The sequence below is a fragment of the Vanacampus margaritifer genome, chromosome 2, assembly GCF_051991255.1.
Source record: "Vanacampus margaritifer isolate UIUO_Vmar chromosome 2, RoL_Vmar_1.0, whole genome shotgun sequence".
Lineage (NCBI taxonomy): Eukaryota > Metazoa > Chordata > Actinopteri > Syngnathiformes > Syngnathidae > Vanacampus > Vanacampus margaritifer.
The window spans coordinates 48093867-48119880 of record NC_135433.1 but is presented as its reverse complement, the minus strand read 5'-3'; the positions used below and the strand labels follow the sequence as shown (position 1 = coordinate 48119880).

General features: G+C 38.8%; 2 protein-coding genes across 4 annotated transcripts; both read right to left on the bottom strand.

Annotated features, from left to right (window-relative positions):
• Nucleotides 1–438: 438 nt before the first annotated feature.
• gdpd3a (glycerophosphodiester phosphodiesterase domain containing 3a) lies at nucleotides 439–5872 on the bottom strand. 3 transcript variants are annotated; one of them, XM_077557863.1, is made up of 11 exons: nucleotides 5356–5872; nucleotides 5147–5254; nucleotides 4875–4917; nucleotides 4417–4547; nucleotides 3441–3486; nucleotides 3168–3286; nucleotides 2604–2693; nucleotides 1855–1988; nucleotides 1635–1694; nucleotides 1395–1446; nucleotides 439–938 (listed from the first exon to the last, which is right to left on the bottom strand). In XM_077557863.1, coding segments are annotated over exons 3-11 (762 nt in total). In that variant the 5' UTR covers nucleotides 4876–4917; nucleotides 5147–5254; nucleotides 5356–5872; the 3' UTR covers nucleotides 439–809. The 3 variants fall into 3 exon arrangements, with proteins under 3 accessions (XP_077413989.1, XP_077413988.1, XP_077413987.1); XM_077557862.1 differs by having other exon boundaries at nucleotides 4417–4552; nucleotides 5356–5871; XM_077557861.1 differs by having other exon boundaries at nucleotides 4417–4552; nucleotides 5147–5871.
• Nucleotides 5873–7067: 1195 nt separating this feature from the next.
• On the bottom strand, nucleotides 7068–23360 carry mapk3 (mitogen-activated protein kinase 3). Its single transcript, XM_077556437.1, has 9 exons — nucleotides 22912–23360; nucleotides 19932–20114; nucleotides 18200–18389; nucleotides 15248–15364; nucleotides 15062–15176; nucleotides 14848–14979; nucleotides 13059–13168; nucleotides 11186–11314; nucleotides 7068–10831 (listed from the first exon to the last, which is right to left on the bottom strand). Exons 1-8 carry the CDS (start codon nucleotides 23121–23123, stop codon nucleotides 11195–11197), a joined length of 1179 nt encoding a protein of 392 aa, XP_077412563.1. The 5' UTR covers nucleotides 23124–23360; the 3' UTR covers nucleotides 7068–10831; nucleotides 11186–11194.
• Nucleotides 23361–26014: the final 2654 nt, after the last annotated feature.

Here is a 26014-nt window from a genome sequence, read left to right as displayed (position 1 = left end):
TCATGCCACATTGTCTAAACCACTGGGGTCTTGATCAGAGCTTACAAGCTAATATATATATACACCTGTATCCCCCCTCCGCCCCCCCCCCTCTCTCTATATATATACACAGTATATACACAGTATATATACTGCATATACTGTATATATAGTATATATACTGTATATATATATATTTAATATATGTGTGTGTAATTCTATACTTCAAAAGCTATGGCCACAAGCTGAATTCCCCTGCTGGAAGAACACCTTTTCTGTTTGAAATGTTGACGCGACTCCGCAATGGCCCATTCATATTCCATTAACCCATTTGTTACATTGCAAGGCACAGCTAATCGGGTCAGAAAATACAGCCTTTGTTCTCTCTCTAGAGGCTGTTTGATTAGTACCACAACAATGTGGTCAGACTTTGACCATGCCTTGGCACAATGAACACACTCGTTTTTTCCTTTCTATATTTGCTCCTTTGTTAACATTCTCATTACAATATATCACATTGAAACATACAATTGATAATCATGTGTCCAGTACAAATGATAATCCATTCAAATCATGACAAAGTAATCACAGTCTTATCAAAAGGAATGAGTTGTTAGGTCAGGTTGCTAGGAAATGTTAACGTAGTACTGGGCTGTGTCTGGTAGATTGATGGTGGAGAGAAAGAATCAGTCATACTATAGATGAGTCATTTTGAAAGATTTGTCAAACTGTTTTGACACTTAATATGAGCTTCTTGCTTTCAGTCTTTTTCAATCTTAATAAACCAAAAAAAGCTGCCATTTTTGAAGTATTGCATTCAGGCAAAAAAGTCACTCCTCCTGAGTGTTTCTGAGGAGGTAGCTTGACAGAAGCGAGGGATAGTCACTCATCACCCCTGTTGCCCCCGCTTCGAATGCCGCTCTTATGTCTTCATCTGTGTTGCACACAAACAAATGCACCTACAAAGTTGCAAAGTTACAGTAAATGTTTAAAAAAAAAAGTTATCTGGAGTGTTGTGACATATTCAGCAGTACAGTACAGGGATAGAGCAAAACAAATGGATTGATTAAAATTCATAAACAATAGTACATAGATAATATGAGCATTTGTTACACCAGCTGTTGCTGTATCACTGATGATTACCAGCGTCATTCGGTCATTTGAATCACATGCTCACAAGTTATCTAATCCTTCCTATTAGCAAGCTATGGGTCCCCTTTTTAGCTTTCCTGAAGCAATCTCATTCTGATTATATAATTTGGATTAACTTTATCATTATTAATATTATTATATATTTTTTGTTTTATTTCTATTTTTTTAATAAGGTCACACATTTGCTACAACTTGGCTTGGGTTGTATATGGGAATAAGAAAGTTTACCCAATAGAGGTTCACGTAAAAGTTAACACTCATACCTGAATTCCACGGGCTGCAAGATGTTTAAAGAGACTCTTCCTCATAGTTACTCTACAATCGTGAAAAATTCCAAGTTAGCCATTTTGACACCACCAATGTACAGTATGCAGATGAAAACCAAGTCCAAATGATTCTTCTGCCCAAAAATGACTTTTCAACTCTCATTTACATTACCAAGTATGTTTCCTTTCCCTATAAAGGCCCACTATTTGAAATGCAAAGGGAAGTCATTATCTCACTTTTCTATTAAAGTGACGACGAATCGGTTCCTCAAAATGTTCTTCTCAGGAATAAACTTCCTGCACACAGACAGAAACAACTGGCACATTTGCAAAGTAACACATGAAACCTGTAGCAAAGTTTATGCTCCACTACAGAAAAAAACAGGACAAAAGTAGACAAATGTATGATGTAATTCCAAAGATGGTTCACACAAAACACCTTGGCGAAAGTCACAACCTGTTGATTACGCGCGGCAGGTAGAACTGCAGTAAACTCTCTCCCAGCGGCACAAAGGGCAGCAGGCCGCTGTAGAAGAGGATAAGCAGCATCACACCTTGGTATAAGGAAAAACTGTACGGCATGACTCCATTCTGGATGGGGAGAGACCAAAAGACATTTACCGGTAGATGCACACAATTTGCAACTGAGACATAACACTCACAGGACACTTTATTAGGTACATTGTTGTCGTCGTTTAAGAGCTAGCTTGCGTTGGCTCCGCTTTTATGCTACCAAAACAATACTCCCATATCGTTGCAAAATGTTGTGAACAAATGACAATAATAAACACATGATTAAAATAATCAAAAGACAGCATAAACACTGCTCTATGGAGGAATTTGCCCCAAAATATCTTTATAATAGCCTTTATTTGACCATTTCTAACTCAAACATCTTTTAATTAACAGATTGACACCTTAGCTGGATTCAGGCATAAATATCCCGCCCTCTGTCTGCATATGTGACGTCATGTGCAAATTGTATACACGAGAAGGGAGTGTGCGGTTTCATTTTTCGGCCACACGTGGCAGTAGCGATTCAAAATGAAATTGTATGCATTGAGCAGCTTTAATGTCTCTTCTTGTACTGACTCATTTGTGCAGATGTACCTAATGTTGTGGCCAGTGAGGGTAATATAGTCGAAGACTTATGCTAGTGAAAACATAATAAATATATAAAGTACTTGCGAAAGAATGTTCATTCACCGTTTTGCGGCATTTGTTCATGATTGTTGAGCTCACAGATGCCCAGACAGTGATCTCCTCCCTGTGGTAGCGTTTCACCAGCTCAGACACCTACACGGACAGGTTTACAGTTAAAATAAGGAAAATATCTGACCATTAGAGCCTTTTGGTTTCTAAGCACATTTTATTGCACGTTCCTTGTGAAAAGTGCAAATGTTCAACTGTGAGAATACAAACTACAAAGCTTATCACAGATGGAACTTTGACTAAATAGATGCTAAGGGACACTAAAGGTTATGTGGCTTTACAATGACGCATTTTGAGCTACTTTGGGTTTTTGTTTGTACGGATATGAGGTTCAGATGGATGGATACAAATTCTAGCATTTTTAATATGCTCTTCTTAAATGATACAAGTTCTAAATGGTGCCAGTGTTTTTGTCATAAGATTAGACTTTTCATAAAACAGACCTAGAACACAGCACAGTACAGTATTTAATGCTTTGACAGTTGAGACGGACGACAGTGTTTAGATGTGTGCATGCTTTTTTTGGCGCGTGTTTGCTTTTGATTGTGAGCGTGTTGCCTTTTCTATCAACTGGTTGTTGTTCTCTTTAATCTCAATGCTGATTGGGATCTCTGGGAACATTCTGAACACATCCTCCAGCAAAGTAAACTTCCTGTCGGAACCACTGCTGTAGTGACCTGGTGGACAGAAGGCATAAAAAAAGATGGTGACATTTCACACAAGTGGGCAGATACTAAATTATATATATTTTTAAACAAAAAAAAACATTTAATTTGGATTGTTGCTGTTGTTGCCACTTGTGAATGATTTACTCTACAGGAGTTGTCTCACCTTTGTAAAAAGTCAACTCAAGCCTCTCCTTGTACAAAGGTAAATTCTGAAAAAGCCATCGGAAGAACATTTAATGTGTTTCAATACAAGAGCTGTATACAAAAACAAAGAGCACACTCAACTGTGATACGCAAAGTCAGAGTTTATTGATATATGATCATGTTTTTTTCGGTAGTTGTAGTATTAAACAGTGTAGCACTGCACTTGTGTTATTTTGATCCGCCATTTTTCAATTTTGTCTCAGTTTTAGTCCAGTTTCAATCACACTTGTTAGTTTTTTTTATCATAGTCAACCTCATCCTGTTTTTATTTAGTCATCTACAAATCTAGCATTTTAGTTTATTTTAGTTCAAGAAAATATAATTTTATCCATCTAGTTTTAGTCAACAAAAACTGTCAACATTTTTGTCTAGTTTTAGTCAGGACAATCATTTCCCCCCAGTTTTATTTAATTTTTTTTTTTTAGCATTTAATGTTGAGCATTTTGGATCTAACACTATTTCACATACATTTTCTCTCATCTTTTTGATGAAAAACAACTTCACACACTATTACAGTATATCACCAAGTGGCTACTATGGCTCCATGCTATGAGCTAGTAAATTAGCCAGCATCAATTAGCGGTCAGATTAACATTATTGTTGGATTAATGTGACATTAAGACTATAAATTAAAAAAAAAAAAAAAACTTTCACCGTGAATCCCCCTTCTTTCTGCCCCATATTTTTGTGCATGTTGCACTTGCTAGCTGCAGATTTGAAAGGATGTGTGTCACATGACAGTGTCAGAGTGACAGATTAGCACAATCACAGGATTTTACAAAATATGTCATTTTTGTCTCATCTTTGTTCGTGATGACAAATGTTCTAAATGTTGATTGTAATAAAGGGTGAACAAAAATCAAACCTATCTGGTATTAGAAATATATCAATAAAAGACCACAGTATGTCAGTGACAGTCCTTTCTTTCCTCCCACCTGAACGCTGACTGAAGAGATTGTGATGTCATGGCCTGTCTGCCTCAAAAGATTCTCATCATGTGACACAACCACATATCCGTCATGCGTCAAGTGACAATCCAGTTCCAACATCTGCGTTCCTTGTGCCACTGCGCTGCAAATGAGGGAAAACAATGTAAATGCTTGCAATACGTGTACTTTTCCAAGTTTTCCAACGGACTATACTGTCATTCAAGAATTTGCATTAAAATCTTTTGACAACTATGGCCTCAAGTTAGGTCCAAGAGTATTTTTGATCATTTTGCCTTTTTAAAATACCAATTGCAAAATATGGCAAACCAATATTTCGTAATTGTAGTCATTTTATATATATTATATTTCATCAAGGAACCTATGAATCTTTATGCGAGATAGATGGATAGAAAATGTACTCATATATGAATTTTTAGTATATTTTTTCAGTATATCATACTCACTGAGTGAATGCCTCCATGGTGCTTTCTATCCGCTCACCACATCCTGGTAAAGCAGTAAAGCCAAGTTATCATAATAACAAGCGTCTCCTTAATCATTGTTACAAGACTAAATGATAAGATTGGATCACTTTTATTTAGTTACAGCGTCACTGCATACCTTTAAAGACTGACTACTGTTTTACGAGCTGCTTTTAGCGCTAGTCATACATTTTTGCAGGAAAACATCTCATCGGCTCCAGCTAAACCCTCCGAGAAATCATTCGCTCTCTTACCTCCTCTGTGCGAGATGTGTGTACAGTAGAAGCTCGTGCATTTCTTCTTGTGAAGAATGTGAGGGTTCTTCAGCAGGTATAACGAGGTGAGGGTGTACCCTCCCAACGCTGGGAGAAGGACATACCAAAAACTGCACATCTCCTTTTGAAACTCTCCGCAAGAACTCCCCTCTGAATGATTTGACCCACAAACCTCAGTAGAAAACTACCTGCTACTTTTTCTCTGTAGCTCCCTAAGAAAATCTTGACAGACAGGTATTGCTGTCAGTGTCGCTTCACAATCTTTCCTCGCCTCAGCTTGGCTGGCTGCAAAGACACCTGCGAGCAGTGGAGCTGTAAAAATGAGTTAATGAAGCACCAGGGCTGACCCACAGCCTACCTTTACCTTGAAAGTCTCTCCTTAGTCCGGGACAGCATATTTTCTCTGTTTTACAGGGCAGCTTTGAGTATCACACCTTTGTTTTTTCTTCACTATCAAAACAGGACAATGTCCACTATTGTTGCAAGCGCCACTACATAAACTCACTGTTTATTTTTGTGTCCAATCCGCAAATAGAGAGTTGCTTGCTTTCTGTAATCAACAGCATAAGGCATGTCCTATAATTGAGATTATATAGCGTACTGTACAGTCTAAAACAGCCAACTAATTGCAGGTTAATCGCTATTTGAGTACATTTTGATTTGCTATGTGCAAGATGTCTGACAGACAGGTACATTTCTCCATTAATGCAGTCCACAGTCGGCAGAGTGCAGTACAGGACTGTAGAGTTGATATTCAACCAGAAGGCTGGAATGTGACCAGCAAGAGTGTGACACAGCTTTTGAAGCATAACAAGCCTGCTTTTCACTTGCATAGAGCAACCTAGCCAATGCTAAATAAGACTACCATTTTGCCTCACTAGCAGCTTTAGACTTCAGCTACATATGTGCAAATCTGGGTTATTTTGCATACAAGCAATGTTTACTTCTGTATAAATAATCATTTTAATTACTAATATGGTGATGTTGTTCTATTCCCAGGCAATGGAATGACCGAGATAAAGGGCGGCGGCATGCCGAGACAGACGTGTTGTAAAGGAGGATGTGAAAGTGGCAAAGCTGGAAAATCAAGTTGGTATAAAGTGAGAGGCGGCATGTCAAGCTCACCTTAATAAAAAGAACACACTGGTTTTATAGAGAGATGTGTTTTGTTGTTTGGTGCAAAACTGCTTTTTATTAAAGCGGACATGTTTGATTTGAGTTATTCTCAACTGGTGGGCCAGGACCCAAAAGTGGGATGCCGACAGCTATTTAAAAAAAAAATATATATATATATATATATATTTTAAAAAAAGGAAGAAAGAAAGAAAAAGACATGCATTTGTACTCTGAGTTTTTCACAGAACATACAATATTTGCTACTCAGTAAAGAAATACAATGCATCGCCGCTTTTGGCTAGTGGACATCATAGCTAGCAATATGGCAGTATGTCATACTCATCTGAAGCTGCATTTAGAAATGCAAGTTACTGTAAATGTATTTTAGAGGCTGTTTTAAAAGAAAAAAAACCTGCATAAAAGTAGGTTGCAAATTAATATGAAGATGCAGACAGTTGAGACCTGCTGATTTAGAGCATGGGTGGGGAAAAGTATGGCCTGCGGACACTTGAGACTCAACCAGTAAGGGTTGGCGATCACGTCTTGTTGAATTTAACAGAATCATAAATATTGTGTATCCAAAAATAAGACACTTTTATAATGAAAATATGAGTTAATATCTAATTATGTTAAAACTGTTGTTCAAAGTGTAAAAAGAAAAAAAATCTGACGGCAATGATTATTATGATGAATTATGAACATAATGATCTCAGGTCTAAATGACACTAATTTCATAAATAGAATAAGATAAATACAGAAAAAGAAAGAACAAATCATAAACAGCAACAGTATCAGGAAATTTTTATTCAATTATAAGTAATATAATTTTGTTGCTTTGTTAATCATTTAATTAATATCCATACAATATACATACTACAACCCTTAACTCATATTTCTTTGACAATCGACAAATAACTCCTTTAAAAATAATTCCTTATAAAGAACTTGGAGGGAAAATCCAAGAAGAAAAAAAAATCTCAAGACTGTCAATAATTATCACACCCATAAGAGAAATTAGGAAGAAAAAAAAAATACAAATGAAAACATCCTAATTATAAAAAAAAAAAAAAAAAAAAGATACAACTTTAATTCCCTTTTAAGTAAAAAAAAAAATACAACTCACCAGTATAACAACGCGTAATAATAAGAACAACCATTTAAAAACAACGATATCTGGAACCAGGCCGCATGACAGACGGGCCACTCGAATCATCAATACTGTGTGAATGTGTATGGCATGTTCAAGTGCAACATTTCACAGACACACACAGATACACTCAGTCAAAGTGTGTGTATGCGCGTGTGATTGCAAAAAAAGAGTCCTCTTGGTTGGAAACCATGGCGACCTAATCTGATATCACGTCAGAGAAAAAGCAAGCAGAGTTGGTGTACTGATGGCTGATGAATATTTCAATGAAACAAACATTATCTTTGTAAGACCCACTTTGCAGTGGATGAAAAAAAAATACACTCTCACCTATGAAAATGTACAAAAAGGGATGGCGTCCAAGCCAACACGCAAAGTTAGGAAAACAAAAATCTTGGCTGAATCATACTGTACAACTTGACAGAAATCAAACACACACACACACACACCATGACACTTAAAGCTGAGCGAGCAGGATCAGATACAGAGGGAAAGACTGAGGACCAAAACCAAAAAGTGCTGTTGTGCTGATCGGGTCACGTGATTGGTTGAAAAAGTGGCGGCGAGTGGCAAAAGTGAATTCGTGGCTGGAAAAGAAGTGCACGCAAGGGAGGGAGGGACGGAGGCAGCCCTTTGAGTAAAGCGTGGCAAGTGTTGGGAAGGCGAATTAATCAATGGATTCCACCAGCTGTGCACAAAAAAAAAAAAAAACCTCACACCCATTGCAGGGACAGTCATAGCTGGCTATGGCTTCTGAGAGAAGAGCGATGCCTTGGACGACATTTGGAAAACACGGGGGCTGAAGCCAGCAGGCGGTCCAGGGCCGGGACCTGAGCACATTGGTCCGCTCTCTTTACATTGACGCCAGTGCAGTTACTGAGCCGGGCGCATGGGCGCAGCAGCAAGTAATGACACAGATCGGAAACGACAATGCATAGAAAAAAAACACGCGCGCAAGCCGTTGTTGGGAGACAATGCCACTTGTTAGGACATGGTCACTAGGGCGACTGGGTAAACAAACATTGGAGAAGATGGGAGCACTAAGGAAAACAAAATGAACGCCTTCAACTACTAAAGACTGGTGGCTTGTCTGAGGGCAATGTGGAGATTGGTACTATAAATCACATGCAGTTTCCCCAGTAGTCACAAGAGGGAGCCTCTCGGGAAAAAAAATAGTCCAACTACAGCTTTCTTTTCTTTTCTTTTTTAACACACGCACTCACACACATTTACTGAGGCAAACATGATTCAAACCTGAAAATACTTCCTGATGTCAATTCATTCATAAGAGTCCATTAGTAGATATCTTGTTTCAATTTGGCCCTCTCTGACAGTTCAGTGTAAACGTCAAAACAGCGCAGTAGGATGGCACAATCCCGCCATGCTCCAGAATATATACTACTCACATAAAGTTAGTGATATAGGACTTTGAATTTTGAGTACATTTCAGGATGACCGTGACATGAAAGACACAAGGAAGTCAACCTAAAATTGTTCTTTACAGTAATATGTTGTGTGGGCCCCCAATAATCATGGCATTCTGATTGATATTGCATTTGTGAAATATGAGTTAATCAGAAAAATCTACCTCTCAGGTGGCAGCCAGTTTGCCACTTTGTCAACTAAAAATGACATCACACATGCTCAAGTCTTAGGTAATGACCAATCACGTCTCAACTTCAGAAAAAAGGTGAGCCGTGATTGGTCGTTAGCTGAGTAACTGTGATGTCACTTTCATTTGACAGCAAGTGCCAAAGTGGCCGCCTCCTGAGATGGAGAAAAGTGGGTATGCTGCTTAACTCATATTCCACAAACACAATATTAATCAGAATACTGTGTTTAGACTACTGTGGCTGCATAGAACACATTTTAAACACATTTTTGGGTTGACTTCCTTTTTAATTTAAGGTTTTCTAATATATATTTTTTTAAATAAATTCCTAAGGAAAGTGTTTCTGTGATTCTTCCATCTGTCTGTAACTTTGTCACTGCCGTGGCATCTTGGTCTCAAAATATGGAGAGCATAATACAGAAGACTATTTAAACAGCAATTATAAGTGAACCAGGAAATGTATTGGTCATTGATGGATCAAACTTGCTGTGAATTTTGCCATTCACTTCCTTTTTAAAGAACAGCAAGTTAAAAGGTTGTAAAAGCATTTTAGGTTCATCCTGAAATTTCACCTTAAATCTCAAAATCCTTAACTTTAAGCAATGTCTGCTCCCTCATAATGCAAGTGAGGAATGATACGGATAAGCCAGCCAAGTGAGATAGCGATGTAATGCAGTAACAGGATGCCATGTTGGATCCTTGCTGTTAGTATTGCGCGGAGGAGGGAAACGAGTGCTTAAGTCTTACAGCATGAGCATCTCCCTGGTGTCTTAAGTCTGTACTGTGGTAGTATTTGTGCTTTTACTGGTCATACAACCTCTCATACAGAATATTAACCAGATAGATGCACATTATCTGCGGAAAGTGTATTCTGTAGCTTTGTGGGACTTGGCAACATGGCCGACTCCAATGACCACACCTTAGTGTGACTAACTTGATGCACATAGAGGCCGAGTTCAATCCGTCTGCCCTTTGTCTGAGTTGTAGCTCAAGAAATGTTTCAATGGTTCAAAAACATAACACGTGGTCACTTCCCACGCTAGTTCCTTGCATCTCTCATTCACTTTGGTTAATTTCAGGAATGCATGCATTCATATGAACATCATTTAGAAAACAAAACAAAACATGCCGGTGAAAAGATTTGCCATAAAGTCAAATGTTTAAAATTGACTTGCACAGGTGAATTAGACAACATAAACACAAGAAAGCTGATTTTAAAGCAAACAACTGTGTACGAATGCAAGCTGTGACAAGCCCACTTAAAAAAAAAAAAAAAGAAGAAGAAGTTTTTTTTTTTTTTTTAAGGTTTTTGTATGTAATGTACATAAACCCACACAATAAGTACCCCCCATTCTTTTAGCCCTCGATTTCAAGTTGTAATGTACATGTATGTAGCTAGACAGAGTAATGGAATGGTGTCGGTTAATAAGGAATAGTAGTTAATACGAGAAGAATAGCAAAAGAGCTGGAAAAAACACAAGAGGAGATTGAGAGGTAATCATGATGTAAAGGGGCTGGGCGAAGCAGGACACAGGAAACAGAAGTATGTTTTTAAAGGAGCGGTCAGAGTAAAGAGTAGAGAGAGACACGACGGCCCCGTCTAACCACAAAAATCAGAGTTAAACACTTAGCTTTCTTGCAGTGGAAATGGAAAGAAAAGCAGCCAATGTTCATAGTTTTTATATTTTCCTTGGATTCTTGAGGATGCATTTTCTTGTATTTACGGTAAGCATGTCATCTGGGGGTCTGCAGGTTCCAAGCCTGTGGTTGGCGTTGACACTCTTTTAGACTAAAGGAAAGGACCGAAAACAAGGTTCAGCCAAATTACTTTCAAGATCACGTTACAGTCGGAGAGTATCGATTCACATTCTGAAAAGGTCATTTCTTTTTTTTTACTTCCAGGTCAACATCTCCATAAGGTGCCTTTTAAGACTTTGGATTAATTGAATTCAAAAATAATAATAAAATATATTAAGTTTAATGAACTCATAGTAAATTAAACTTAATATAGTCCCTTTGGATGAACTTAATTCAATTGTGTAATTGAAGCATTTTTTAAGATGGTCAACAATTCAATTTGTAATCTGAAATTGGTTCAACAATTCTCTTTTTAGAGTGTACCAGGACCTCATTTTGAACTTACCCGTGTGTCTCAGGAGCCCTGATAGGTCTCCTGGAAGCGAGACGTCTCTTCAAATATGAGTTCCTTCAGCTTCTCCTTGGGAAGGTCATCCAACTCCATGGTGAAGGTGAAGGGCTCTTCTGCCACTGGCTGCAAACACACACACACACACACAAAATAGAATCCCTCAAGAAACGCTATATGACGAGGTCTGTTAGCGTTTGGTGACGTTTGTTCTCGACTAAGCACAACACGACAATGAGCCTTTCATTACTGAGAGGCTTACATTTTGAATTGGTGTGGCGCAGTGCTGTCGTTTGTATCGGTTTACATAACCTGCTGAGATGTGATTAGTGATACTTCGGCCGCTCTTATGGGGCAGAAAAATTCATGCTAACTTCAATCAAAAGAGCAGGGAAGAAATGAAGAACACTCATATTCAAAACAAAGAGCCTGACAAAGAAAAACAAACAGGCGGACTTGAACAAGCGTAATAATTGATTAAGAATTTAATTCAGTTAAAAAAATTGTTGAAATTTTATGTATTAGTATAGTATTCTGCAAATTGTGATGAAAACTTTGCTGATCAACATTCAGAAAATATTTGAAAAAAAAAGAGAAAGCAAGTATAAGTCAAAAGATTTTAAAAAAGATTCAGTACTAGACTGAAAGAACGTGTTTCTGTAAACGGAATCAGTTTCTAGAACAATCTGAATAAAGAAACCAAAGAACCAAAGTAAAAAATAATAATAATCAGATTTAAAAGAATATCTTACTTTAGTTTGTTAAATAAATATAAAAGAGGTTAATTACAATAGGTTTGAGCATTATGCCATTATCATTTTTGTTGTTACGAATGTCAATAACTGAATTGTAAATTGAGAACTAAAAAGTCATGTGACTCTCTGTGTGACCAGCTGACATATATATTTTTCATTTTTTATTGTTTATATAAATAAAGATGACTTGACTTGACTATGTTGTTGTTTTAAAATTCCATTATTTTGTAATTTAACTCTGGGGAGAAACGGGGCAGAGAAAATAAGACTTGCCTTCTTTCTGCTCCTTTTCATTCTACATTGAAGAGTATTTGTTTTATATTATATTTAACAAATGAATGAGAATGAATAAGTAAGAACTTCTGATTGCACTTCTGGAGTGGCTGCATTCAGTGTGAATTTCTAACTTGGCAAAATCAGAATATACAATGCATTGTAACAATTACACTATTATAAAAACACGCATGTGAGATATTTTTGTCCATTTGGAATTGTCATCCTCACGTTCTACATAATAGCTATAGCTTTGAGTGTGTCTGGCTTTAAAAGGCTGGTTCAGGCTTTATGAGTGACATGTGTAGCAGTGAATGAGTAGAGTTGGCGCTTTTGTTTTTAGCTTAGATTAGCCATTGCCAGTCTGCATGTGACTTTGCGTCAGTAGTGTCTTATAGCAGCTCGTGTTAAAATATACTAACAGTATGTTTACTTTCTTCAAAAAGGCAAATAAAAGTACACCAACGGTTGACGACTTGTGATAGCATTACAATACGTTCTAACTAGCGCTGGTAGGCTGTATTAAATTACCATGTTTACGTTACCTTGCGTTGATGATCATAGACGTGCCGTTGCGCTAGTCAATTCTACTTTGCAGTAAACATGTTGCTCTTTATCTTTTTGTCAAAGTGTGAAGTAACCTCATAACTATTAACCACAAACTTTAAGCATTTCCTGTCTTTTACGCAATTTCTTCCTGACTCAACAACAACCTTCCACCCGTAATTGAGGCAAATGATAATCATCTAAAATGTCCGCCCATTCTAATAATGTCAGACTAAGCAGTGGATTCGTTTAGTTTAAAAAAAGAAAGTGTGTGTGTTTTTTGCTTTTTAGCATACCTCATCTGTGGGGTCGTAGTACTGCTCCAGATAAGGATGAGCCAGCGCCTCCTCAACACTGATACGCTTGTTGGGGTTAAAGGTCAGCATGCGGCCCAGCAGGTCCAAAGCTGTATTAGATAGTTAAAATCTCACATTAGATCGACCATCACAGATTACATAAAATGAGGGGAGAAAATAAAAAATAACAATTTTAAAGACTCCTTGTGACCAGCTGCTTTATATTACTTCTGGGCTGTAATAAAAAATAAAACAAAAAAAACAATAAACTAAAAAAGTTAACTCCGAATTTAAGCATTTAAGAACAAGCGCATGAAGTACCGAAGCCATGGTGATTGAATTTCCTCTTAGTAAACCCTTAGGAGCGTACTCCTTTGTTGTATCAGGTTTGTTTGTTTTCAGGATTACTGATAAAATACTGTACTTGATCGGTTTCCCTGAAACCTAATAAAGGGAGGAATGGCAGTCACAGGAAAACGCTAGATTCAGGATTTTCTTCTCTACTATTCTCATTGACTAACGCATGAATCTTAAACATGTTTAAGAGACCAACCAGTGGTGATTATCTGAAGCTGGGGAAATAATTACAAATAGGGGCCAATGTCATGAAAAAAAAAAAAAGATGGTTTGTGCTTTTTAAACGAGAGACAGACTAACTTGACTGTCTAGGCCACTCCATGAACTTAATGTACTTATTTGTGAAACTAGTGATGCACCGAATATTCGGCCACCGAAATAAAATTAACGCCGAAAGAATATGGCTAAAAAAGGTTGCGGTGACGCAAGCAAAAAAACGCTGCAACAAACATCTGTTTGAATTAAACAGCGAACGCGGGGGTGAGTGTCCGTCTTTTCTTCTCGCTGGCTTTTCACCGGTCGGTCGCAGCAGCTCCCGGGGTCATTGTGCACACTGGTGGAGAGGGGCGTCGCTTGATGTACAACATTAAAGCAGGTCGAAAAAAAGACATAACTGCCGTGTACTGCAATACAGGTGCACCACGCTTTCTCCCGCAGCGCCTTCCCTTCTTATTTTTTTTATTTAATAAGAGCCCCTCGAACGTTTCCACTTTTTCACCGGCATCCCGGTGGCCGTTCTAAATACTTTAGCTAATGCTAACACTATTGCTATCAACAGTTTTAAACACTGAAACACTTACCGCAATCTCCGGGTGGCGACAGACCTGTACAGGACGCTGTGTGACTTTGCAGTCTGTTCCCGAAGCCGATTAGCTGGTGCGAACAAATGTATTTATTTATTTTTAAACGTTGGCTAATATGTGAATGTACCAATTTTAAGTGCGCCGCACGCATCCGTGCCCGCCTGTGCGAACTTCATTGACTATGAAGTGCAATCGCACCACCAGAAAATGCTCAACCCTGGTGTTTAATGTACCATTAGCCGACATGTCTGCGGTGTGGTCACATTTCAATTTATAGTGTGCCTAGTTAAAATGCCAGTGCTAAATATATATTTTATAATAATATTATAATTTTAATTAATTATAATAAATGCAATGATAGTAAAAATTGTTTCGGTTTTCGGCCAAGCATTTTTCATTTTCGGTTTCGGCCAACCATTTTCATTTCAGTGCATCCCCAGTGACAACCCATCTTCAGTGTTCATGCTGTAAAATAATGACTTCTCCATTATATGAGCATGCTCATTGCTGATCCAAATGTGTGGTTTTTGAAAGGACACATGGTGCCATTCTAGTGTACAAATGTAGCCGGTATCCTTACCACTTTGCATTCCATTTATTACATGAGCCCTGCTTCCATGTCACTCTACCTTTAGAGTCTCCCCTGCAGAAAAGCTTCTCCCAGGGGATTTTGGGTTTCTCGGGCAGAGACTGCAGGTAGTTTCGGGCTTTCACGTTAATGATGCAGTTCAGATCTTCTTGGGATGGAGAGCCAAGGACACCTACAGAGAGGAGTCATCAGGAAATTTTTTTAAAAAGGCTACTTAAGGTATTTCGTGTTCACATACAAGGATGAGAGCTCACCCAGAATGTGGTTAAGCTGATCCAGGTAATGTTTCCCAGGGAAGATGGGCTTGTTTGATAACATCTCAGCCAGGATGCAGCCCACTGACCAGATGTCAATGGACTTAGAGTAGCCCTGAGGCACACACAGTCAAAAAGTTGACCATCTACTCCGTCATAGACACGCACAGGCACGTGCACACTAACCTTTGAGTTGAGCATGATTTCTGGAGCTCTGTACCAACGTGTGGCCACATACTCGGTCAAGAATCCTGTGTGGTCGTGCTCGGGGTCAGCAATCCGCGCCAGGCCAAAGTCACAAATCTTAGGAAGAAATTAATCATCAATCTTTTTTTTTTCAATAAAATATGTAGCTCAAGCCTTATTTTGCTGACAAGAAACTGTAAAAAATGGCTCAAATATAACACATGAAGCTTGTTCAGGCTTCTTGTGTTGCCATGGTGACACCATGTAAAAATCCAACATAGAGACTAATTACAAGTGTGTTTTTTAACTGCAACTACTGGATGGTTTACTGGTAATCACATCTAGAACAGCTGAGAATCCATTATTGTAAACACAAATATTACATGGAAAAATATTGAATGAGATTAGTCCAAATGCATCATACAAATGTGATTATGGCTACTTGTGCCGGAGGACTACATGTATTTTTGCGCAAGAGTAAAACACATCTGAAAGCCACTGCAACAGGTGCCCCTTTTGTTCTCCTCTTCCCACGTGAACGGCTAATCCGAAGCTTCAAGTTTGCCTAATGAGAGCTCGCAAATGTGCTTGGAAGCTACACAACAGACTGAGGAAAGTTTGTTTTGTAAATTTGAAACGATACCTTACACTAGACCAGACCTCAGCAAAGTATGGCATGGGGACCACATCCAACCCACCCACAGTCTCTGACCCCAGATCTAACAGGCCCCAAATCTAACATAAAATTTAAATAATTAAATATTCAGACAGCATTTTGTGATATAACTAGGGCTGGGCGAGCGAGTACCAATATCAGCTATCGTATTCTGCCGATACCAGGCCACATTTCATGGTATCGGTACTCACGACGGATATCGATATTGGTATTGGCCCTCGCTCTTGTGGCCACTTTTCGGTCAGGAACTGTCAGAAGGGGGGGGGGGGTTGTTCCGTCTCTTTCGTTTCCTGTGTCTCCTTATGAGGTTACACTTGTTCATTTCGTTACTTCCAGCAGCGCCATTTCAGTGTGCATTACTGAGAATGAGTAAGTACTCTTGTCTTGTTGTGAGTAATATCACCTTTATCTGTGGTTCATAAGAGTTTGTAGCTCACTAATTTCGCCTTACTTAATTGCCTCGTTAACGTCGTCTGTGGTGCTAAAAATAGAACGGTGCTGTTTACGGCCCTCACAGACGCTAATTATAGCTCTAATTAGTGGTGCAACGATCACAAAAGTCAAGGATGGCTGACGGATTTGAGACACGGATGAGATCGTATTTCAGGATCAACAAAAAAATAACATAAATAGCACTTTGTCTTAATTTATTTTGTAAAGCGCTTTTTTCATTAAATTAAAAAATATATATATTCAAAATGTCTAATATAGCCGTGTAGGATTTAGGAACACAACTTTAAAGTGCAATAAGAGGCAGAAACATTCTTATTTTTTTACATGGTTCATGTGTAAAATAACAAGGTATTAATGGTTTAAAGTTGTTTTCCTATAATCTAAACAGCTAAGTTTGACATTTTGAGTTGAATATTTTACTTTTTTAATGGGCAAAAGTATTTAATAAAATAAATGAAGACAAACTTATATTTATTTATTTTAAGAATCAAAATACCTCAACATGCTTTTTATGGCACAGTCCCTTCCTTTAAACATGGAGAGTGAATTACAAAGTAGCCCTGGTCCAGAATATTGAAAAAGAATTAAAGTAAGCCAGGTTGCAGGTACCAACTGTCAAATTTACCAGCCGGCAGCCAGACACTCGTTGGTAACACTAACACCTAGCTGCTAGCCACTTACGTCGGAGATTTCTGCAGTTTCATACAATGACGGCGTAATTAGCGGTTTCTTAGCGATTGAACATGAGTTCGGGATAGTGTTATGTTGATCGCAACTACAATGTCAATCAACTACGATAAAGTAACGTCTAAAAGGTAAGTCAAACTAGCCATCACGCCACGACATGGGTGAATTTCAAAGTAAAAGTGTATTAAGGCTAATCGCGTTGCCATCAACGTATTACTGTATTTGGTCAACTTTATTTTGAAGTTAGGCTTAGCGTGTTACGTTAAGAATGTTTCAGCCTCCCTGAATGGTATAGACTGTGAATGCGCACTTTGTTTTTTTTCCCTCCCAACAACCAATCCGCGGATTGGGGCTGATCTGAACCGACCACTAGCCCTTATACAAACTACATTATATTTGTAATGTGGCTTTTTCGTTTCCCTTTGGGTTTTATGTATACTAATTCCTATACAGAGCAGCCTTCCAAATTTAAAGCATTGATTTCAAAAAGGTATAATAAAACATCACACACTAAACAGCTCGAGGAATTCTTAACATGGTGGATATTACTAAATTACTTGAAGCCCTATTGTATTTAATTGAATTATTTGCACTTCACCGTATTTCTTTAAAAAATAAGTTGTACAACCACATATTTTGATTGGGATTTTTTTCTCCCCCTGGCCACTGGACTATTTGTCTAATCTTTTTTTATTGATTTTTTAAATTTTCATTTTATTGTGTGCTCTATGCAAAATTACTTTTATGAGCAAATTGAAAAAATATAATTGCCATTAATTTCATTAAATTTTAATGAAATTTGCTATTTTACAAAAAATTGTCATTGTTTTTTTTTTGGTATCATAAATGGTATCGGTGAATACTGAAGTTTCAGTATCGAATCAGTATAAAAAAAATGTGGTATCGAACATCAGTAGGTATAATCCAATACACAAACATTCCCTGCGTATTCATTCTCTGGTACCAATACTGTACATGACAACCTATTACTAAGGCTGACAAGCAGAAATTAATTCCCCCTGCTATCAAACAGTAAGTGCATCGTTTTCTGCTTACATACCAGTTACCTTATTGCACACAGCTAAACAACAGGATGTTGAATGTATCGTGTATGCGCGCTGCTGGTGAGGGCTAACCTTGAGGTCGCAAGTGGTGTTGATGAGCAAGTTAGAGGGCTTGAGGTCCCGGTGCAACACGTTGGCAGAGTGGATGTACTTGAGTCCTCGTAGGATCTGGTACAGGAAATAACAGACATGGTCGTTGCTCAGCTTCTGGCTCTTGAGCAGCTTGTACAGGTCTGTCTCCATCAGCGTCTGCACGATGTAACTGGAGGTGCGCTCAAGTCAAGGAGCATTGTAGAGTTGTATAGCGTCTACACATAGATTATGTAAGCAGCAGCTCTGTAAAAGTGATTCTGCTGTCACGCCCATCGACAAAACTGTGGGTTGAAGCATACATTTGGCAAAATCAATCATTAACAATCTTTGATTCCTTTCTGTCACAAAGAGTGACGTGCAAGGAGCTTGACCTGGAGCAGGATTTCTGAACATCAACCTAATTCTGTAAAAAAAATTAAATAAATAAATAAAAAGTTTGATATTCCTTTCCCAAAGTGTCATTATTTTGAGACACATTGACTACGTTTACATGCGGGCAATATTCGGGTTATGGTCAGAATTCGGGTTCCTGGAACAATCGGAATAATAAGTTTACATGCGCAAGTTGACAGAGTTACCCCCGTATACATGGCGTTTGGAATAACCCGATGTAAGAGGGTGGAAGATGTACACCATCATGGCAGAAAGACGTCATTTCCGCTTCTAACTTTAAACGGGCAATAAAATACATTATATTTATGTCACTCATCATGCTAAATAAAGTACTCGGTTTCCTACTCGCTCCAGAAGTGCGGTTCTTGTCGGTACACGCCAGAAGCACGGACTTACTTCGTTTGGATAAAGCGGAACTATGTGCGTGTCATCTAATGTTCCTACACGGACGTGCATTGTTGAACACTGCAAGCTGGAGATAAACATTGTTTAAGCATTACGAGTGATGTCGCGTCTGTTTCACATGAATAGTTAACGTGTCACAAACTGTGGCATTTTCGCCATAGAGGCACGATGTAACGTGAAAACGCCGCAGAGAAATCAATGTAATTAAGCGAGGCCCGTGTAGGACGGTGCCGCGCGTACAAGTCGTTACTACAAAGACCAAGATTCCTTGCGAGTGCAAATAAGCGAAGAAGAGGAAAAGGATACGAAGAAGAGGTTGTGAGCGTGCGCACGACGAAAAGCAATGTCCCGTTGATTCTAGGTATTCCGATTGCGTTTATATGAACCAGTATTCCAGTTATGAAAGGGGTAACCCAAGGGGTTTATTCGGGTTTTTAGAAACCTGAATAAGACCATATTCGGGTTATTGCGCGTGTTTACGTAGCCTTTCAAAACCCGGATATTGCCAATATTCGGGTTTTAAAAGGGTAATTGCCTGCATGTAAACGTAGCATTGAGGAACACTTAAACCTACACACAAAGAATTTTTTTTTTTTAGCACTTTAGCATTTTTAGCACTTTAGCATTTTTAGCACTTTAGCATTTTTAGCACAGTGCTGATTAGTGTACATTGAAATGCATTAGCTGCAAGTCGTGTTGTAGCTGCTCTCCTCTTTTGTAGGACTGCTTGGATTTACCGACCAGCGTTCTGCTTCACGCAAGTGCCTCTATAATTCATCCAAGTTTAGCTGCATCACCCCAAAAGAGATGCACAGCTGATAAACTGTTATCGGAAATAATGACACGACATGTGAGCAACTGACGGGAAAACAAGTGAGTCAAGCGTGTACGTGAGCAGGAAAGGAAAGGATACACATCTCTCATATTGTCGATGTGGCGAGCCCTTAGAATGTCATTGATACCGATGATATTCTCATGGTTGAAACGCAGCAGGATCTTGATCTCCCTCAATGTGCGCTGGCAGTATGTCTGGTGCTCAAAAGGGCTGATTTTCTTGATGGCTACGCGCTGGTTTGTCACGTGGTCCAGGGCCGAGCTGGATGTGGAGACGAGAGGCGCAAATCAAGGCTCATGTTACACACTGCAGGATTCATACACCATACCAGGAAGGCGGCTGAGCTGATGAAAGGGCGTTGGAGAAGTCTGATCTGCAGAGATGAGCATGTGACACATCGCTTTGCTGTCAACAACCGGAGGTGTATGCTACACCTACACCCTTTGGAGTAGTAGGTGTACGAGTGAAGACGTGACCAGGTAGAGCTCATGAAAGTGCCGGATTGTGCACAGATGCGTCAAGAATATTGCAACCATCACCTAAAACTTGACCTGAGGATTAATCTTGCTCCATGCAGCTGATACGGAAACATTCTTGACATTCTTCCCAAAGCATGCGCTAGCATAAAAAGAAAGCAAGAGTTCTGTAACAAACTTGGGTGCCAGTATGTGCATAGGAATTCTGAGAAAACACAGTGCAAAATCTCACACGTCATCTGGAGTCGGGTTATGCCTCAAAAGAGGATATAAATGTAAGTGTAGCAGAAGAGGATGATTATTTACTTTCAAAAATAACATTCTGACTGTAAGCAGTACAGAGAAGGATTTGAAAGCTAACTCACAATCATTTTTTGTCCTCCTGATTCAGCTTCGCAAGTACTGTACTTGAGTTACACCTGATTTGGGAAAAGACTGCTTTCCTCTGCATAGCATCATTAACGCACAACAAATTCAAATATTACGTTTCTTTGGGTGTCCAACCATCCATTTTCTGTAAGAACCCTCGGGAAACAAAAACAAGCAATTTGTCATGTATTAGTGAGCTGTCGTGAGAAGCATAATGAACTATCAAATACAATTTTTCTTAAATGTATTTGTATCTTTACTTTAGTATTTATTTTTATGACAATCAATTTACTTTTAGGCTTTACTTTAAAAAGTATCTGTACTTCCTACATACTTTGCCAAATATCCTTTTTTTTGTTAGTCATTTCACATTAGCAAAGCCACGGGAACATGTTTTGATAGTGTGTCCAGTAATTTTTATTTGTCTCACTGTGGGCACTACATTGCAATGGAGAACAAATTTCAAATCACAAAGGCTGCAATTTTTTTTTTGGAAGTAGATACTCTCTTTTATATTAATCCATGGTTCATTTGCCTTTAAGACCAAATCATGTATATATGATAAATCTGATACTGTTTACATAATACAGACTTATTTATTTATTAGTTTGTTAAAAATACATGGCAGAGGACCTTGAAAAAATAACTGCTTTTTTTTTTTTGCATATTACATTGGAATTGCAAAATTGTGTCTGTGAGTGTGTGTGTAGCAATTTGAGCCGTCAAAATTAATTGACAAAGCAATCGAATTATCAAATTAATCGACAACATTTGACAACATGGAGCCTTTTTTTTAATTTAAAAATATCCAAATCCTCTGATTTCAGCAAACCAACAGTAATTGTTCATTGATTTCTGTAGTCCTTCATAAAAGACGACGGATTATCTTCTGTGTTTAATTAAAATAAGCCATTTGCAAACATCTGTTGTAACTTTTTACTTGGGAAAACAATAACAAAACTGGTAACATAGTACAACATCAATCCCACCCCCTCCCCCACTCCTGTTTTTAAACTACAATACAAAGTACAAAATAAACACACATCACTGGTTAATACAAAGTAATCAGGGAAAAAAATGCTTTTGTAATTCACTTTAATGCAAAATTAAAATGAATCAGATTAGTCAATTAACCAATTGAATAATTGATAGATCGATTCTAAGAATATTCAATAGCGCTAGTTGCAATTAGATTTTTCCAAATCATTCAGCCCAAATAAGCACTAATTTAAGTTGATGAGGGAAACTGTTTTGTATGCAGATAACTTCTCATTTTGTAAAGTTGTCAAGAAAGTTATTGTACAAAATTTACAGTAAATACATATTCAATGTTTTACTTTTCATAGTCTGTACTTTAGTTTTGCTTACATGAACAAGTTGAATTAGTACTTCTACCAGAATGTTTTTTTCCCCAACCCAATATTTGTGCGAGTACTTTGTCCACCATACAAGCGAGTCCTGTCAGTCAGTGTTCCTAAAATATCCACAGCAACAAGCATCAATCGCATGATCGCGATGACACAAACCAAAACACAACTCAATGTCGTCACAATCCTGCTCGAGGATGATTGTATCCTGGAGTGAGCCCAAACGCCCCCCACGTAACTTGTGGCCATGTTCGCAGCTCAGCAATGACTTGCCACTGCAATCACAGCAGTGAGTTGGCAGTGATAGCGTATCGTGCGCAACAGGTTTGCTCAACGTGCCCACACAAGGCTGTAGATCACTAACAGCGATAACAGGAGAGGTTAGGCCTCGGTGCGAGTGGCGAATCCCCTTTGCATCCCCTGCAAAACCATTTTCTGCACAGCCGATTATTTTTAGCAATCGGTCTTTATGCGGTGCCCCATGGGATTATGGTGTCAGTTGCAGACATTCGGTGACCAACTTGCAACTGTGACTGAATTCTGCTTGGGGGGTGGGGGGTAACTGTGCTCGGGAATCGGACAGCAAACTGCGTCCTGCGCCAAGCTTCTCTATAGCGTTTCCTGTAAAGCTCATAGCCACGCCTGTAGCTAGTTTGCTAACCTGCTAACCACAAAACAGGCTGGTTTAGAACAAGCGACGGCCCTACGACAGACACTAGGCGACGTGTACTTGAAAATGCGGCTGTAATTCTGGCGGAACATAGCAGCAACGAACTGTCCGATACTGGGAAAAAAACAACCGGCAGTCTCGATTGAGACGCTAGAGAGAACAAGTACTGTACTCACCACACCATTCCGTAAGCCCCCTCCCCGATGTAAGACAGGTTGGTGTAGCGGGGGCCCACGTCGAATATCTGGCCCTTCACAGACTCGGACGCGGGTTTCTGTCCCGCAGCCCCCGGCGCTCCATCATGCGCAACAGTGCCAGCCGCCCCGGCAGCAGTAGCGCTGTTGGAGGCTGCGGCCCCGACCGCTGCGGTGCTGCTCGAATCCGCCATTCTTCCTCTCCAAGCCGCGCCTGCCTGTGCCTGCTCTGTCAAGGAGTTTTCACCCAGAGACCTGCGTCGCTCTCGGCAAGCTTTGACGTCTCAAGTTGAGGCTTTCACAAGCTGGAATGTTTGATATACGGGGCACAGAGAAGCGGGGCCTCTCTTGACAACACCCGGAGTGTAAACGGATTGCGTGCGCGAGCTTGGATTTGGTCTGAGCACAGAGCGTAAATGCGCGTGCTGTGCTACGGTGATGCAGTAGCGTTTGATTTGGCGACCACAACTATTTAGCCGGGCGGAGTTACGTCCAATTCTAATTTCTTTGACGAGGTACCTCTTGTTGAGCTTATCTGTGTGTATAAAACAAGCAAGATATACAGCATTGAATAGCGCAACCTTGGGTGGGCGTGACTAGTTTTGTTGCTTAGATATTGCACATTAGTTCTGATTTCATCGTTACCCAAAATAATTTTAAGTTTATGTGAGATAGATAGATAGATAGATATAAAGATAGATAGATAGATAGATAGATAGATAGATAGATAGATAGATAGATAGATAGATAGATAGATAGATAGATAGATAGATAGATAGATAGATAGATAGATAGATAGATATTCACAATTAATGTGATGAGGCGCAATCATTGCTAGTTGAAACTTTACCTATAGCCCGTAAAACTCAATTGGGTGGGAAAAAAACGGGAAGTAAAACAGAGTTAATTGGGTTGCACAAGTGTGCGCACCCTCGTATACAGTTACTGGATGTGGCTGTTTTCAGAATTAATAAATCGCATTTCAAACTCATGGTAATTAACACTCAACGCACACCTGCCAACATTTAAATTAACTTGATCCAGCCAAATAAAATTCAGATGTTCTAGTCGGTATTTCTGTAGTCACATCTTACAGCAGGGTTGTCCAAACTTTTTCCTTCGTTGGATAATCGAAGGATGCAAGGGGTCACTTGAAATTGTCTGACTTGATTAGTTTGTTTAATTGGTTTAGCGTTTTTGGGTTGTTGTTTTTTTCCTTTTGGTTATTTTTAACACCTGTTTAAGGTGTGAGTAAAATAGTTTGGTATTTTTCAAGACATTGGGGTGGCCCACAGTTCTGTATCCCACTAGAATAGATCTGTCCCTGCTCTGAGCAGATGTCCACATTCAGAACCCAAGCAACAGTAATTGGTATAAAGATGACAATTTTTAAAGCTGCGATAACTTGAGGATCTTAATCATTAATGCGATTTGTTCACAAATCAGAGATCGGCACGGATAGCAGAAAGTGGAGAAAACTGAAATATCTTAATTCATGAGGAATTATAAAGAGGAATGTTTTTTATAATTTTAATTGAATTAGTTTATTTGCATTTCTTGAAAGCTCTAAAAGATCAATGTATTAGTAGTAGTAGTTGTAGATGTGCCTGCAATCAATAGGGTTGCAGGCTGTGTCAAAAGTTATTTTTGTATATGCTGAGGGCGCTAGAAAATGGTACGGCAGGCTGCAAAACGCCCCCATAGTTTGGACACCACTGTCTTACAGCACAAGCTATGGTCCGCAGAGAGATTCCACACCATCAAGAGATCTCATTTTTCAAAGCATGAGAAGGAAGCAAAAGAATTTCAAAGTCATAAATATACCAGGGCGGCAATATACCATTGTAGACAGTGAAGACAGACATGTCATCATCAAGTGCTGAAAATATGACACAACTCTAACATTACCGAGAACTGGACATCCCTCCAAAATTGATGAAAAGTCCTCAAGAGAACTGGAGAGGGAGTCTTTCAAGGTGCCAACAGGAGCCTTAAAGGAGCTGCACAAATTTCTGGCAAGTAAAGGCTGGTTAATAAGTGCATGTGAGAACAATCTTCCATCTTCTTTGTATGTCTGATGGCTAGATGAAAAGCACACACTTTAAATTTTCCAAACATGTGGAGAAGTTTCATATGATCTGCTGAAACCAATGTTAGACTTTTTGGCCATAATGACAATTGTTAAGTTTGCCACAAATATATCCAAGTTCATCAACAAAAGAACATCATACCTTGTACTGACAAATGAAACATAGCATTGACACATTTGACAGCATCATCTTGGACTGATTTTTTTATTTTATTTCTTTTTTTAAAGCTGGAACTGGGGCCTTACTCATGATGAGGGAAGAAATTATGAACATTTCGAAATACCAGTCAGGCAGATTTACCATAAAACCTTCATGCTCCTGATAGGAAGCTGAAGAAAAAGAGGAACATTATCTTACAGCAGAACAATAGCCCAAAGCAAAGGTCAAAACCAACAAAAGAATGGTTGCACTAGAAGAAGATTAAGGATTTGGAATGGCCCGGCCAGAATCCAGACCTGAATCCGTTCGGACATCTGTGTGTGTGTGTGTGTGTGTGTGTGTGTCTGTGTGTGTGTGTGTGTGTGTGTGTGTGTGTGTGTGTGTGTGTGTGTGTGTGTGTCTGTGTGTGTGTGTGTGTGCGTGTGTGTGTGTGTGTGTGTGTGTGTGTGTGAAAGAAATAAAGAAAGAAAGAAACAAACAAACAAATAAATATGTATGCAGTCAGTGGGAAGTATAGCAGTCGCTCATGTTTACATATTCAAACACTTAATTTTGAAATTCTACAAACATTAAAACTGGGAAACTGAGGACTAAGGAAGAAACGAAAACAGTTTTCCAAATTAATTTAATCACTTACATCAACCAAGTCTATAGTTATCCACATTATTTACATATTAAACATTAGATGAATGAGTAAAATTTAATAAAATGACAAATTTGATCCCAATAAACATTTGTAATAAAAACATTGAATTAAAAAAAGAAAGAAGATAATATAATAACAAAAATCTCTATGGAAACGAGTGTACTGTTGTACTGTGACCAGATCAGTGACT